Raw genomic sequence first — 14,600 nt, forward strand, 5'->3', positions numbered from 1 at the left:
AATTTTAGGAACATTTGTCTCTTTCTTTTTTAATTCCTTCAGCAGGAGCGCTCCATTCCTACTGAGATGAACAATTTTCTTCCTTCCCCACCCCCACCCCTTAAAAAATTTTCTACATACAGTGTAGCAGTGAGTCACTAGAGAACAGTCTGGATCAAATTATTCAAACTTGGTCATAAAATCCTTTGCCTATATTATATTATATTACTGGCTACCCCCGTTTACTATATAGGGGAGGGGGGAAAGTAGCCCAATAAAGGAATTATTCTTAAGAAATCTACAAAGAATGTAGAAACAAAATTTTATAATCCTTTAGGACCAACATTTGGCAAGTAATTAAAAAAAAAAGAATACACTGAAAAATACTTTCTTTAATATTATACATCAGGCACGACACTTTTTTTTTTTTTTTTTCCTTTTTCTTTTGTTATAAGATTTCATCTGCATAAAAGGTTTGTAGGATCAGCAGGTGCCAGATGCCTCCTCGCCTGCGAAAGCCGGATGGTTTCAAGCTCCCGCACTCTTTCCTCCGCTCCCGTGGCGTGGGGAAGGCGACGGGGACTCCGGAGGAGCCCCCTCAGATGCTGAGGTCGGTGCTGCACTCCTTGTATGGCCGTCTGCGCTGCTCGGGTGGGTGCCTGCGGCTCGGCTCATGCTTCCAACCGGGGTCTTCCCTCTCCCGGTGGCCGACTCGCTCCTCCCTGAGCCGTCTGTCGGGCGACCTCTCCCTCCGCCGGTCAGACGACTTGGCCCGCCGGTCGAGGGAGCTCTCTCTTCTCCGATCGGGTGACCTCCTCGGCTCCGTGAGTCTCTCCAGCGAGCGCCGGCGGCGGCCGGGCGACCGCTCTCTGCGCCTCTCGGGGGAGATGTCTCTCCTCCTCTCGTGTCGCTCCCGCCTCTCCAAAGTGTTGTCAGCGCTCCTCGTGCCTTCCCTCCGCTTTTCGGGAGACCTCCTCTTCTGCCCGTTCACCACCGCCCTCTCCGGCTGCCTCTCGTGCCTCCTCTCCGGCGACCTCTCCGTCCTCCTGCCTGGCACGTGGTCGTTGGTTTTAGAAGTCCCATTCCAAGTGTGGTGTTCGTTGGGATGTCTGCTAAACTCTCTGCTGCCTTTTAGGTCTCTAAGGTAAGTCCGCTTGTCCCCATGTTGTGATGATTTGTGAAGGTCTGGTGGATAACTGGACTCCGATGATGGGTGCTGCCGTCGGTCGGATGGCACACGTTTCATTTCCGATACATTTTGTGAACCTGTGGCGGGACTGTTCCTGTCACTGCTGGGGTCTGAAAGAAAATAACAGCAAAGCATTTGGTACCGATGCTTTCCGCGGCGCCGTGACACCACTTATCACTCTTCAGACTTCATTAGTGACAAAAACAAACAACTGTTAAAGCAGTCAGCGAAGGCTAACCGAAGCTTTTGTTAATTTAACTGCGAACAACGAGAGTTACAGGTTAGTACTGGTGCTGCTCTGTTCGTTAGCCGTGTTTTGGTCCAAGCTGATATCATCTTTATGCTCTTCTGGTCATGGGGCATTTTACATTGTCCCCAAGCCCAATCATAATGTTTCGGTTACACTACTTTCTTTCCAGTGGGAAAAAAAAAAAATTGTAAGTTCAGATGTTGGCTGTTTTTTTAATGGTTTCCAATAAGAGGGCCTTTAGGAAACGATTTTTTTCTTTTAAGTCTTTTGAAAGAACTGCCTTCCAGGTGTGGGAGGCCTTGTTTCAAATAGCAGAAAATGTACAGAAAATAGAATTGATTATTAAGTTTTCACGTTGTAAAATAACATTTTGAAGGTGTGAGAATTAGACTGTAATCATGCAATTTCCATTTCATTTAAGACATTACTTAATCTCACTTAGTTCTACCATGTTACGAAAAGTCCTAGGGTAGATTTTGGTTTTGCCACAATGATTTGAACAACGATGACAGAAGTTATGATTTTTTCATATCAAAGCAATGGAAAGATATTGTAATATGTAGGATGGCCTTGATTAAAACCTAATCTCCGGTTCATTATTTTTAATGTAGCATTTCAGGTAAAATACAGCTGAGCTACGTCTGCGAGACAAACTGCAAAGCAGAAGAAAAAAACCAACCCCACAACTAAAAACCAGCCCTGTGCTGTAGCTAAGCTACAATTACTCACATCATTTGTAACGGATGTTTATGAATGATTCATTATAGACACGGCAAACATTAAAGTAGCTGCACTGACTTAATGCGAGCGGTGCTTTTATTTGCTTATTGTTTTCTTTTTTAAAGTAACTTCTGCGTGGCAGCTCGGCTGGCGTTAGCTACGCTTCCTGCAGGCTTCCTGCCGCTCACACCGAGACACCCACCTCAAGGTGGAGCGTCCTGATGGCAACGACTGAAAACCCTCACAAACACTTGCGGGGACAGATTTTTTTTCTGTTTTTCTCCTTTTTGTCTCCCCTCCCCCAAGCCAAACACTCTACATGCTCATTCCTCCTGCCATCACACAAAGCATCTCCCATTTGATGGCATTTCCATTCCTTAGCTTGGGAGGGTCGGTGTGTGCATGGGCCATGATTTTTGTGATTTCCAGGTGAAACCCGTGGTGCGACTCACGTGTGTGCATTTTTGCTTATTAGCTTTTTCAGGCAGCAGCTGGGGACCACACCGCTTTTCCATAGCTGTAAGCACATGGCTTGCGGCAACCTGGCTATCGCACAAGGTACAAGCGAGGTTTAAACGTGTCCTGTGATGTACTTAGAATTCAGGGGACGCAGGGTGCTCGGAATGAATTGCTGTACATATAAAATATAGCGAAGCGGAAAGCAATGTGAGGGAATTAGGCCACAGCACAAAAACACCTAATATTGATTTTAGCTACAAACCGTAGTTTGATTATGGCCCATAAGGTAGAAGCAAGACTCCCCGAGCTTGTCATTTCTCATACATGCAGCGATATTAGGAGGTATCATCGCTGAGGAAGGAAGAGCCCAGCACCAAGAAAAGTAAGAGAAAGAGAAAGAGAAAAGTAGTAAATTTAGATTCCCTATAATAAAGATGAAAGAAAGAAAAATCTTCATATTTTATCTTAGAATAAAGAAAGTTTATTTTTCCAGTCAGATTGTCTAGGCTTCACCCAAATATAAGGCTGCAAAGACAGCGTTGTTATTATCGTGACATAAAGAGACATCTAAGAGGTGATTCAATAACCCAGACAACGAGAGCATCCATTCTAAAAGACAGCTGGAACAGCGACACAGAATGTCATAGAAAAACATTAACAATCGAACAACAACGAAAAATAAAGTCCACCAGAGACCACAACATTAAAAATAAGTACAAAACTCATTACAAAAATATACAGCCTCATAGAGAAGCACGTTCCAATCGAGTCAGAAAAATATTGGAACTTAACATTATTAGAGGAACCATTTGCGACTGCAGCGAACAGAATGAAGAGAGGAAGGAGTCCCAAATGTTACAAGGATATTCCTTACAGTAGTGCAACCCCTGTATATTAAATCCTTGCTTGAAGAATGAACGTTTAGTGGTTTAGCATTAGCCAAAAGAAAATTGGTGGTGGATTTCCATCCTCAGTGCAACAGACATATGCTTTGAGAAGTGAAGCACTTAATTTACAGGGTATTTATGCAGTCTAGCATATGATACAGTACTGTACATCCAAAGGAGTATAGGAAAAGACAAAAGTAGAAAGAACATTACAGAATTTCAGTGCCATCATTGAACCTTCTGGTGTGCTATTTATATTACAGAAGTGTAAACCCACAACTTCCCTTCCATATTGTTAAACCCTTCAGTTGTTTGTTGGTTATACTCTGAATTGGTCATTTTAAGTTAAATAATGAGCAGAGTGAGCAGAAACTCTCAAACGTGGTACAGTAAATGAAAAGAAAATCTAGTTCATAAATTGTGCAGAAGGGTTTTGTTTCTGGTTTTAGGACATGGAGCGAATGATAAACACAGAACTTACTGACACAGAAATAACCCAAATACGGGGAGAAAAGTATAAAGGACATCCCTTCAATCATCAGTTTCTATAGAAACCTCAAAGACCTTTGGTTGGGAGTAGCCCTCCATCGAGGGCACAATATTTGACAATTATCTCAAACAAATAAGACATAATTATAATATTAAATAGTGTGCTAAGTTAAGCCACCCAGCAATCCAACCTCCGGGGGAAGAAAAGGAAATCTAATGCAATTCTTAGTAAGAAACGAGGACTGAATGTTTCCCCCAAGACAGACACGAGAGCACCTTTTCATAACCTCCTCACCTTTTCAGACTTTACAAATTAACTAGTTGAAACCAGCAGACAGTTTAAGGGGGGAGAAAAGGGCTCAGGAGGCCAAATCAATATATTTTTGCAGTAAAGCTTTTTTTTTTTTCTTCTTTTTCTTAAATAACTTTATAAATATTTACATAAATATTAAGGGAAGGCAAAAATCTCATAAGCCATCTCAGCATTCATGTCTATGGATACAGACAGGAACTAAAAGAAAAAACCTAACAAAAAAAAAATCACTGCTTCAGAATAATAACTCAGGATCCCAGGTTTTGCATTGATTAGAAGTAGAGACCTATTTGAAACAACAATTCAGCCGCTGAGAAACAGTTTGGCACAGTTCAATGACATTCCTTGTTTGGCTGGACAAGACAATAAGGTTTTTTTGTTTTGTTTTGTTTTCCTCTCTGATCACCAAAAATACTGCTATGATGATCTTGCCTTACACTGCGCCCCAAGTCCATGGAAGCAAGCAAAGGATGAAATGTGTAGAAAATTCAGCACAAGCGAGGCAATTAATCATATGTTGCAAAGGTTGGTAAGACACTGGTGAGAAAGGAAAATAAAAAAAGAATTCCCGCTTCAGATCTTGAGACAAATCATTCATGGAGTGATGCCAGGGAAGAAAGGAATGTTTTCATAGTTTGACCCACCATATTCTGGGACAGAGCCATCTCCACGTTTCAGAAACAGGCGGACCCTGCGGCCACCATTTTTAATCAGTTCGATGGCCCGAGCATGCTTCATGTTCTTGGTAGTTTCTCCATTGATCTCTAAGATTTCATCACCGATCTGTCAATGCAATAAAAGAAAAGGGTCTAAGATTAGAAACAAGCCCCCACGAGGGTCACCACCAGCACACCACAAGGCAACAGCCACAGCAAAGGCAGAAGAACAACTATGCACCAGGTGAAGCTAAATACGCCCAACTCCTTCCAGTGACAGCCCACAAAAACCAATGTGCAGGGGCCTGGGAGACATGAGGACGACAGGGAAAGCTTGAGGTATCAAACTATTATTTCACTGCTGTTCTGTAAAACCACATTGCATTACTGTATTGCTCAATACCTAGAGCTGTGTTAAAACTGGTGTTATTTTATTTTACTTTCATTATGTGTAAAGTTTTTGGTCAAAGTAGTTGTTTTAGTCTACTGTAACTGTTCAAATAGCTTTTTCAGGTCCATTTCTCATTTGGATAGATACCTACTATGAACCAGCAAAGCTGCTTTTGTACATATAATCATTCATTAGGATTGGAAAACAGGGCTTGGAAGAGCTTGTCAAAACATTGACTTCCACAGGGCAGCACTGATCTATTTTCATCAGCAAAAGTTTTGGACCTATAAATCTACCCCTAGCAAAAGAATTTTTAAAATGCCTTTCGCGTGATATATCTGGAGAAGAAAAAGACATATGCTGTAAAGTTATAATGCATTCTCTAACAGAGGAGCAAGGAGTACATAAAACTTGGCAATTTAATTTTTCTGTAGGCATTTTATAACATATGCCCTTACTGTAATGTTTATAATTTAGCTGATACGTAAAGTTAACAGTTAATACTAATAAAAACCTATATTATAATTTTGTAACCCATGGGTCAATATACATGCTCTCTCCCACTCTGCCCACTAGCAGAGGAGAGGATCAGGTGGAACACCCTGAATCTCTACTCACGTCTGCAGCTTTAAAGGAGCTGACAAAGATTGTGGCTATTACGTTTTCATTGCTACATGTATCTTTGTTAGGCTTTAAAAGTCAGATTATGTATTAGAATTTGGAAACCTGGGTTGGAACAAAGGGGTGAAATCTTCCAATGCAGACACGCTGTTATAGACTGTATACAAAAAGTGACAGAAGCCATTGACAGAAGTAAATAGGAACCACTGCTCCTTTCTGTTAACACTTAATTTTCCTCTTAGCTGGCACAGTAGAAGGTGTGCCTGTAAGGGAGAGGCAGGGAAGTCAGCTTATTGCAAAGAAACACAGTTTTTAAATCCGTTTGTGCATACCCTCATCTTCCCACATCTCTCAGCTGGACCATCCTCAGCTAGCCGCAACACGTACAGATCCATATTATACTCCCGGCCACCTCGCAGGCTAAAGCCAAACCCTTTGGCTCCTCTTTCCAGCTCAACAGTGTAAAAATCTTGGTCCTGCTGGAGGGAAGACAACATATGCACAATTGAACAGAAAGTTAAATGCTGCTCTACTCTCATTTTGAAATTACTCAACCAACGAACGTTATTATTTTTGTTACTCCTAATTCAAAAAAGAAAATCAGTTGAGTTTGCACACACAGACTAGGTTTTCCTGCTTCCTCAGATCCCACCCTGCAACCTGGAGTTCCAGCGGTGGTCTGCAGAGGGCTGTTTGAATGAATGGGCTTGGCCATGTCCCATGCATTTTTAGGCACCTCTGTTATACACCACCTCCTGTGCCCAGGGCAGAAAGGCGCGTTGCTGGAGGGTGGTTAGCTTTCTACCAACTGCAAAGGAAGGCTAGGGCAATGTCACTGCCAGTGCCAGGCTTTCGTTAAATGTCTGATGGTGCCTGGGGTGAGTCTATGCCATGGTGGTGGCTTTTTCTTTTTGTTACCACCTCATCTCTTCCCTTGCAAGAAGCTCAGAAGCATGTGCATTGTTTTTCACAAATGCTGTTAGCGTAGGGATGTTTTGAAGTCCCTAATGGAAGAGGTTACTTCTGGGATGGCCAGTGGCAAGGAAAGTTAACAGCGAGATAGATAATCTCTCTAATAAGATGCCATCTGTGAAAGCTGGAACACTCCAGCTATTGCCCCTTATTAAGTTTTCCTCTTTTTTGTCCTCTGAATTTATCATTTGCACACAACAGTACTTTCTGGAGAGGTCCCTCAAAATATACAATTCAATAAGCAAACACATAAATTATTACTGTTGTAAAAACGTCAGTTGTTTTTTTTTTTCCTCCCTAAAAGTCTAGATGAGAATGTGTTGGAAATGTTTCTCAGCTGAAACCACAGCAACACATATTAAGAAACTAATCAGCAAATTCCTCTTTCTTCAGCAAACAGACTGAGGGAGAACAGCTTCCCAGTAGGAATTTTCAAGGGAAATATTCAAACACAGCCTTCAAGCAGATTGGAAGCAACAGTCTGTGGTAAACAAAACAATTAGAAAGGTCCTCCTTACCTGCGCTGCTTGGGGTGGTTTGAAATCAAACTGGGATTCCTGCTTTGGTTTGGTGTTGTTCCTGCTGTAACAAATGAGAGAAAGAGGGAGAGAAGAAAAATACAGCTCATGGGATGTGAAGATGATCAAGAAATAACTAAAGAGAGAACATGTCAACACGCTCTCCTCAAGGAAAACAATCTGACCTGGTCTCCTGTGGTATTTGCTGAGGAGTATGTGTGGTTGTAATTGTGGCAATTTTTTCTGCATTGGTCAATAAAGTAGCATTGGAGGATTCTGCAAAATAAATTTTTTTTTTTCATTATGAGGGAAGACCACTGGCTATTCACTAAAAGAAAAAAAGTTTTGCAAAGGCATTTCACTGGAAAGCATCATTATGTTGTTTTTAAAGAACTTGAGATTGGCTCAAATTTATTAAATAAAAAAATTAACAGGATAAAGTCTAAGATAAGTCATAGTAATTATGCATATGAAACTGTACACTCAATTAGAAAATGAAAAAAACCCAACAAAAAAGGGAAATCTGGATTAGAAACACCTCTGACTGCTAGACACACTCAGAATGAGGACGAACTTGTGGAGGAAGGGTTGAAGAATGTTTAATGTTTTGTGTGTTGTCTAACGATACGAATTCCAATCATTAAAGTCTCCAAATATGGTAGGTTGGCTGGATTAATTTTATAGTAGCAATAACTATTCCATGGATTATAAGCTTATCAGTGCTTCCTCCATCAGAAACTGCAATCTTCGGTAGGATTGAGATGTGGCTTTTATCTAATACCTCACAAGGTGATACTGAATGTGGCTAAACCCCAAACTTACTGAAATCCTTCTTTAAAATACAACCCACTGCTGCCTGAGCACTCAAAGCTGCATGCAGGGATGCAGAACCACCTGTACCAAATGCATCAACAGCTTTGGGTACCATTTACAAAAGGGCTTACCGAGAGAATACAGAGAGCACAATTAACTTCAGAACTCAGTTCATGCCATGGTAAAGGGCTCTCAGCCCAACATCAGCCTGTGCAAATGCCATATTTCTCTACGCACAGCAGGAGGTGCTTCCAGGAGAGGTCCTCTCTCCTGCTTCACAAAACTGGGAAGGGAGTTGCTGTAGACACAACTGAAAAGTGACTATCTGGGTGTCCCTCACAGTATGACATGGCAAAATGGTCCCCTTGTCACTGTGGAGCTTTATCATAGACTTCAATAAGACCAGAGTTAACCCAGAACTCATTTAAAATTCTGCCTAAAATTAAGGTCACATCAATGCCATTAGCCAAATATTAGAACCATAGTCTTGGAGGAAAGACCCGGAACTCTTGCATATTGAACTCAACACATTTTCCAGAAATGCATATTGTATCAATCCTGAACTGAAATTAGTACTGAAGAGTTTTGAATTTTGAATTGCTCCAGAAGTCAGCAGTTCCTGAAAACACCCTTCCCCTCACCCAGGAGTCTGAATTCAGAAGAAGAGTCGGTGGTACATGCTTAACCGCTTAAAATGTTGAACTGTAACATTGGTTGCATATGGAGAATGATGGGCACGGTCAATAGAAACACCCAGTCATTAGGCACGGCGTTCCCAGCTAAAGTCACCGCAGTGGCAGGCACTCACTCCTTTGTGCAACAGTTGTGCACACAGGAGAGCTCCACTTTGTGCCTATACCGATTCTACCTAGGAGAGGACCCCAGGTTGCAAGTAATTACAAAACACTGACCATGATCCGCTTTTCAAGGTCAAAATCTAAACTGAATGCACAACCACTGGTTAAAACGTTGCACCTCGTTTCCTGACTGAATTTCTCCAGTTCCAATCCCACTTAAAAAAAAGCCACCATCAGACAACAGCAACGAAAACTGGGTGGAAACATCCGGTTCTCCAACATAAAATTACAAGGTCTTCTACCCTGCCCTTGTTTGCCTCTTAAGCTCCAGGCATCCGGTAATTAATTTCACCGACTATGGAGAAATCTGCCATTATTAAACAGCGTCCAGCTGTAATACAAAATTGCAGAAATGGGAGGGGTTTTGCCTGAATTAAGGAGAGGTGGTGGTCATGGGCTTACTTGGTACTGGAAACCTATTTTATTTCATGGATTTATTTTAATTGTGCAGAAGTCTAGACGAGGTGAAGGTTTTTCCTTTCTGTAGCTAGTGCGTGTCAAGGGAAACTCAGGAAAAGGGAAAGAGAAAAAGAAGAACCATTTAACCAGATGGGTGCAATGAGAGCACAGCTCCTTTGCCTGCAGCACTGTGCCCAAGTTAACAAGCCCAAACCCTCAGCATATGGAGCTGTAACATCTTCCAGACCAGAGCTGGCTTGTGCCCAGTGGCTCAAAGAGCAAGAGAGGCTCCTGGGTCTGCTGCACCTCTCAGGGTAGGCATGACCAAAACATACCCTTGCAAGGATGTGCCACTGACAGCTGGCTTGTGTGAGAAGGAGACATCCCTATGTGTGGTTACACTGTTGGATTTTAAGAAATAATTCTGTGTATTTCGCAAAGACACCTTGATGCTAAAATTGGTCTCCAACATAAGAAGGTCCCAAAACATGGTTAAATGTTCTGTATTCACCCAGAACAAAAGCCTCTGAAATCCCCCACAAATATTTGGAGATCAGATGAAGCTGGGCTCCAAAGAGAATGCAAGATTCCTACCCTTTAGTAGGTCACACTAAGAATACCAAGTAGAGCAACAACACATCTTTGGTACAGATGTATCTTCACGCCACTGTACTGGATCTATCTTTAGCCCACCCTATCCCATGAGTCAGGAGTTGTGCATAATTTTGCTAGTTTTTTAGACACTGGTTCAGGATGCATGCCAGCCACCATGCAAAACTGGAACACAACACAAATATAGCAAAAATTATCTCTAGTAGAATTACAATTGTACGTTCTAAATCCTACATATTTCATTGATTCTTTGCCCTGTTCTGCCCTAGGACATTCAGACACCAATCAAATGCCTAATCTAAGCTTGTCATTTTTCAGCTCTCTGTATCCTTGCATCAGCTGGTAGCATGTTAAAGCATAGTAATTTCATTGCAAATAAAATCCTGCAGTGGTCTATGGCAAGACTTATTACAAAGCAAAAGCCCTTGGTATTTTTAATAATGTTAGAAGAGATTAGCAGTGTGAGTTTATTGTGAGTCTTGTGATGAGCCTTAGTTTCATGTTTATCTAAGAAGTATGGCTTGTGATTTATACTTCTCCCCGCCTTTAAGTACACTGTTAGACCATTTATATTTATCAAAAAACCACCCAAAAGTTGACAAAAAGAAAACAACACTGAGACCAGTTTCTTAAATCTCATGGGGTTTAGAGCAAACCTCTCAGCGATTTTGAGAGTGTCTGGTCTTACCGGCTTTTGGAAATAAATGCAGTTAATACTATGTGAAGTTGGCAATATAAAAAGATTCAAAGCCTGCATTGCTACGGGAGGGAAGAGTTGACTCCTCCTCTAAATTACGGCTTTCCACCTTCTCTAGAAATATGTGATGTCAGTCACACGTACAGGTCTCCTTTCTAACCTAAGCAATTTAACATGGCATTTTGTACACATACTTGCATGAAAAAGACTGGCTGAGCATCCACATCAGGAGGCTACATTCTTCTCAAAAAACTCTTAAACCATTCAAAAGTTATTTATTTCTTAGGTATTTTTGCCTTTTAAAAAAAATTATTTCTTTCTTTATTCAAAGATTCACCTTCCTTGATTTTGATCAGATACCAAATACAGGTAATGAACAATTCTTCTCCCAGTTTACCTTCCAAAACTGGCATGCACAGGCCAGCTCAGGTGTTAGCCTGAGTCACAGCCATTTTATTATTCATGAACACTCAATTTGCTGGAAGCAGCAAAGAATCATATACCATTTGACCTGGTAGTTACTAAACAGTAGAAAACAAAGCCTTTATGCAAAACAGATCATCCCAAACAGAAATAATTTATAACCAGATCATTTCTCATCCTGGCCTATTTTTATCCTATAACTAAACATAGCATAATCATGCTCTGTTGGGTAACCAAATCCATCTTTCAGATTAGAAAGTACGAGACTTGGCAACTACCGAGTGCTTCTCGCTGGAAATCACGTCAAGTAACTTCTTCATTCTGCTTTACAGGTACAAGGTTCAATTCAGGAATACTTTCTCCACCTTTCTTTCAAACTTAATCACACTTTATTTACATTTAACTGAAAGCAAATAATATCCTGTACAACTCTAAGAAATGCTCATTAGCACTGTATCTGAGCCATCAAATCTTATACCCGTGAATTCAGCTTAAAAAGAGCGCGATGTAAAAAGATCTCTGCCTAACGAGTTCTCACTATGACCCTGTCCATGGCAGAGCAGGACAAAGAACAAACAAAATACTTAGAATTTGGAACCACAGCAGTTTTAGTTCTGCTACAGATACTTTACATTTCTGCTCTGTTCCTATTTGGCATCACAGCTAGGGATCAATTTAATGGAACTGATATATAACACGGATCCTTATTAAATAGTTCAGTGACCTAAAACTAGTACCAAGTGTCAGCACATTATTAGGGATCCTGCGTGTTCCCTCTAATCTGAAACAGTGAGATCCTGTCTAGGGTAACTCATACAACGATCAGCTGCATGCACACAGCAGCTCCAGCCCGTTTGCCTTTTAACTAAGTAATTTCAAAATGTACTGAGCTCGATCCCAAAGCAACTTACCCAGAATAAAAACAAATCTTCTTTTCAAACAGCTTAAAACATGACAAAGTGTTTATCCCTTTTTGTGATCTCTTTACTCTATAGCCTGCTTGTGTATATACAAAGCTTCAGGAATCCCACATATTAACAAGCGATTCCCAAATATTCTACAACTGCATTATTAACCTAAGAATCAAATCAAAGTGTACTGAGATATGCATAAAATTTACAGAAGATCATTTTTAAGGAAACACATGGAGGAACATGGTAGAATAAATTTTTTTCTTTTTTTTTTTTTTTAATATGTAGAATCAGCACCTCCCTGTTTAAAAACAGAACTCCCATTTCTATAGAAAGAAACAAAAAAGTAAAGCTATGGAAAACTCACAACCTCCCTCACTGCTAATTCCCAGAGTGGGAGTGGAAATTGAGTCCTCCATGACTTTGCAGCTCCAACTGATGCAAACAGCCAGGGAACAAAACCAACGAGAGGGTCAGGTAAGACAGCAGGAAACATATACTTTACCATCTCCTGGAATGATGCGCAGGGTAACGGTGTTTCCCGCTTCCTTAATGAGGTTGACGATGTCTGAATGCGACTTGTTGGTGATGGAGCACCCATTCACGGCCAAGATCCGATCGCCTACTTTCAGCTTGCCACAGCGGTCTGCAGGACTCCCTTCAATTATCCGACCTATTTTGTGAGGCATGGCCACACATGCATTTCCCGCTTTTGTATTGGTTTGGGGGTTGGTTTTGTTTTGTTTTGTTTTGGTTTGGTTTTGGTTTTTAATTGTTTACATACGTGGGAATATGGTGAAGGGGAAAAGGAGAAAAAGGGTTGAAAAGGGAAAGAGAAGGTTAAGGGTTAATTAATTAATGCATCAAGCAAAAGTTATTATAGGATAGCTTTGCTGCCAGTGTTCAAAACATTGGCATTCAACTAGTATGAGTGCACAATACTTTACTACTTTTACAAAAAGGTGTTTTGTTAATCACTCAAAACTCCCCCCACTTTGATTTCTGTTAATAAATGGTGAGATCTTTATAGACTACAACTGCACTTAGCAGCCCCATCACAGCCCAAATCCTGATTTTATTTTTGAACAAAAAAAATTGAAACTGTTTGTAGAAAAGACAATCTTCCTCCTCCAAGATTACATCAGTGTCGGCCTCTCTAGTCCTTCTCTAAGTCAACTGCTGTTCAAGCTTCTGCCAATGTTTTGTTCTTTCTCAACTTAGAAAGATAAAATTGTTCTAGGCCTAGGAGGGAGCGCGACTCCCTTTCTACCACAAAGACTCACTCTATCAGTGCTGCGTGGGGAAGCAACATGAAACGGTTTTCTTCCATCGTGAATAAAGGTACTACCAGGGAAGGTACAGGACCACTGCAGATGGGCCAAGACTGACAAAGGTAACCTGTTTGGTGCAGGCATCCACCTCAGCTTCTGTTAACCCTTCCCCTTTTATGATCTTAGATGGCATCAGGATGGGAGCAGGGAAGGAATAAGGACCTCCTCATTTAAATACCTCTAAAACCACACACAAAACCATTGAGATGTCTGACACACAGAGCAAGAGCACTTTAGGATGAATGTGTTTTGGAGACAAAATTCTCCTCCTGTTCCATGCAATTGTTTGTCCCAGAACCACAGGGTCATCCATAAAATGCAGATTTGGGACACAGGGGATATACAACTTCACTCAGATAAATCCAGTGGGCTTTTGTACGGCTTCTTTACACAGGCAAAAGGCCCTCGGGCATGCAGCACCTGATTAAAACCATTAAAACCACAGAGTGGTCATCTCATACTTTGCATCCACAATACATTCACCCCCAAGATGCACTTTCCCGTCTGTGCTGTAGTCTTTATTTGATTAGTAGTTTTAGAGATATACATTGCTGCACACATGAGAACACTAGAAAGACCATAAAGAAGAAAAGGCTAAGAAAAGGAACGTGAGGTGAGAGAACAAGGTTGGAAAGAAGCGATGAAAACTGGCAGAAAGTGTTAATATTAGTTGCAAATGGTAGGGAGATTTTTTTTTTCTTCTTCTTTTACTGTGATGTTAGAAAGTTTCTCCTTCTGGTAATACAAAGCCCCATCCAGTTTAAATGCTGTTTTGAGGGTATGAGTTCCCACTCTGTCCAATCCACTGAACACAGATGACAGAGCCCACACCAAAGTGACCAAGGTGGGTTTTAGAACCAGTTTGGCCCATCTCTAAATACTACCCATGAAAGAAAAAAACTACAAAGCAGGTCCAAAGCAAGCACCACACACAGAAGAGGGAACACATCTCATGCAGAGTATTAGGAAAAAGCTGAATACACTTGAAAAAAATTAAAGGAAAAACAGTCACAGATCAACAGATCTCCATGAGGAGCCCCTGCACAGAAAACTTCCAGTTAGCGAGTATCTTGAGCTAAAGCAAACACAACTCTTTACAACCTCAGGTCAAGG

The 14,600-nt window shown here is 41.2% G+C and overlaps 1 protein-coding gene across 30 annotated transcripts in view; it reads right to left on the reverse strand.

The window, feature by feature from the left end:
• The window catches only part of MAGI1 (membrane associated guanylate kinase, WW and PDZ domain containing 1), a 357,507-nt gene that overhangs the window by 1,611 nt on the left and 341,296 nt on the right, over positions 1 to 14,600 (reverse strand). For 12 of the 30 annotated variants that reach the window (XM_052776003.1, XM_052775992.1, XM_052775997.1 and 9 more), the window contains 6 exons: positions 12,662 to 12,865; positions 7,630 to 7,720; positions 7,445 to 7,508; positions 6,287 to 6,433; positions 4,931 to 5,069; positions 1 to 1,278 (listed from right to left, as the gene is read on the reverse strand). The exon at positions 1 to 1,278 is cut by the window's left edge and continues 1,611 nt beyond it. In XM_052776003.1, coding sequence (XP_052631963.1) covers positions 578 to 1,278; positions 4,931 to 5,069; positions 6,287 to 6,433; positions 7,445 to 7,508; positions 7,630 to 7,720; positions 12,662 to 12,865 — 1,346 coding nt within the window. In that variant the 3' untranslated portion in view covers positions 1 to 577. Of the gene's footprint in view, positions 1,279 to 2,859; positions 2,949 to 2,973; positions 5,070 to 6,286; positions 6,434 to 7,444; positions 7,509 to 7,629; positions 7,721 to 12,661; positions 12,866 to 14,600 lie in introns of those variants that run through there. The other 18 variants (XM_052775998.1, XM_052776011.1, XM_052776013.1 and 15 more) reach the window with 9 other exon arrangements.

This window comes from Harpia harpyja, chromosome Z, assembly GCF_026419915.1.
Source record: "Harpia harpyja isolate bHarHar1 chromosome Z, bHarHar1 primary haplotype, whole genome shotgun sequence".
Classification (NCBI taxonomy): domain Eukaryota; kingdom Metazoa; phylum Chordata; class Aves; order Accipitriformes; family Accipitridae; genus Harpia; species Harpia harpyja.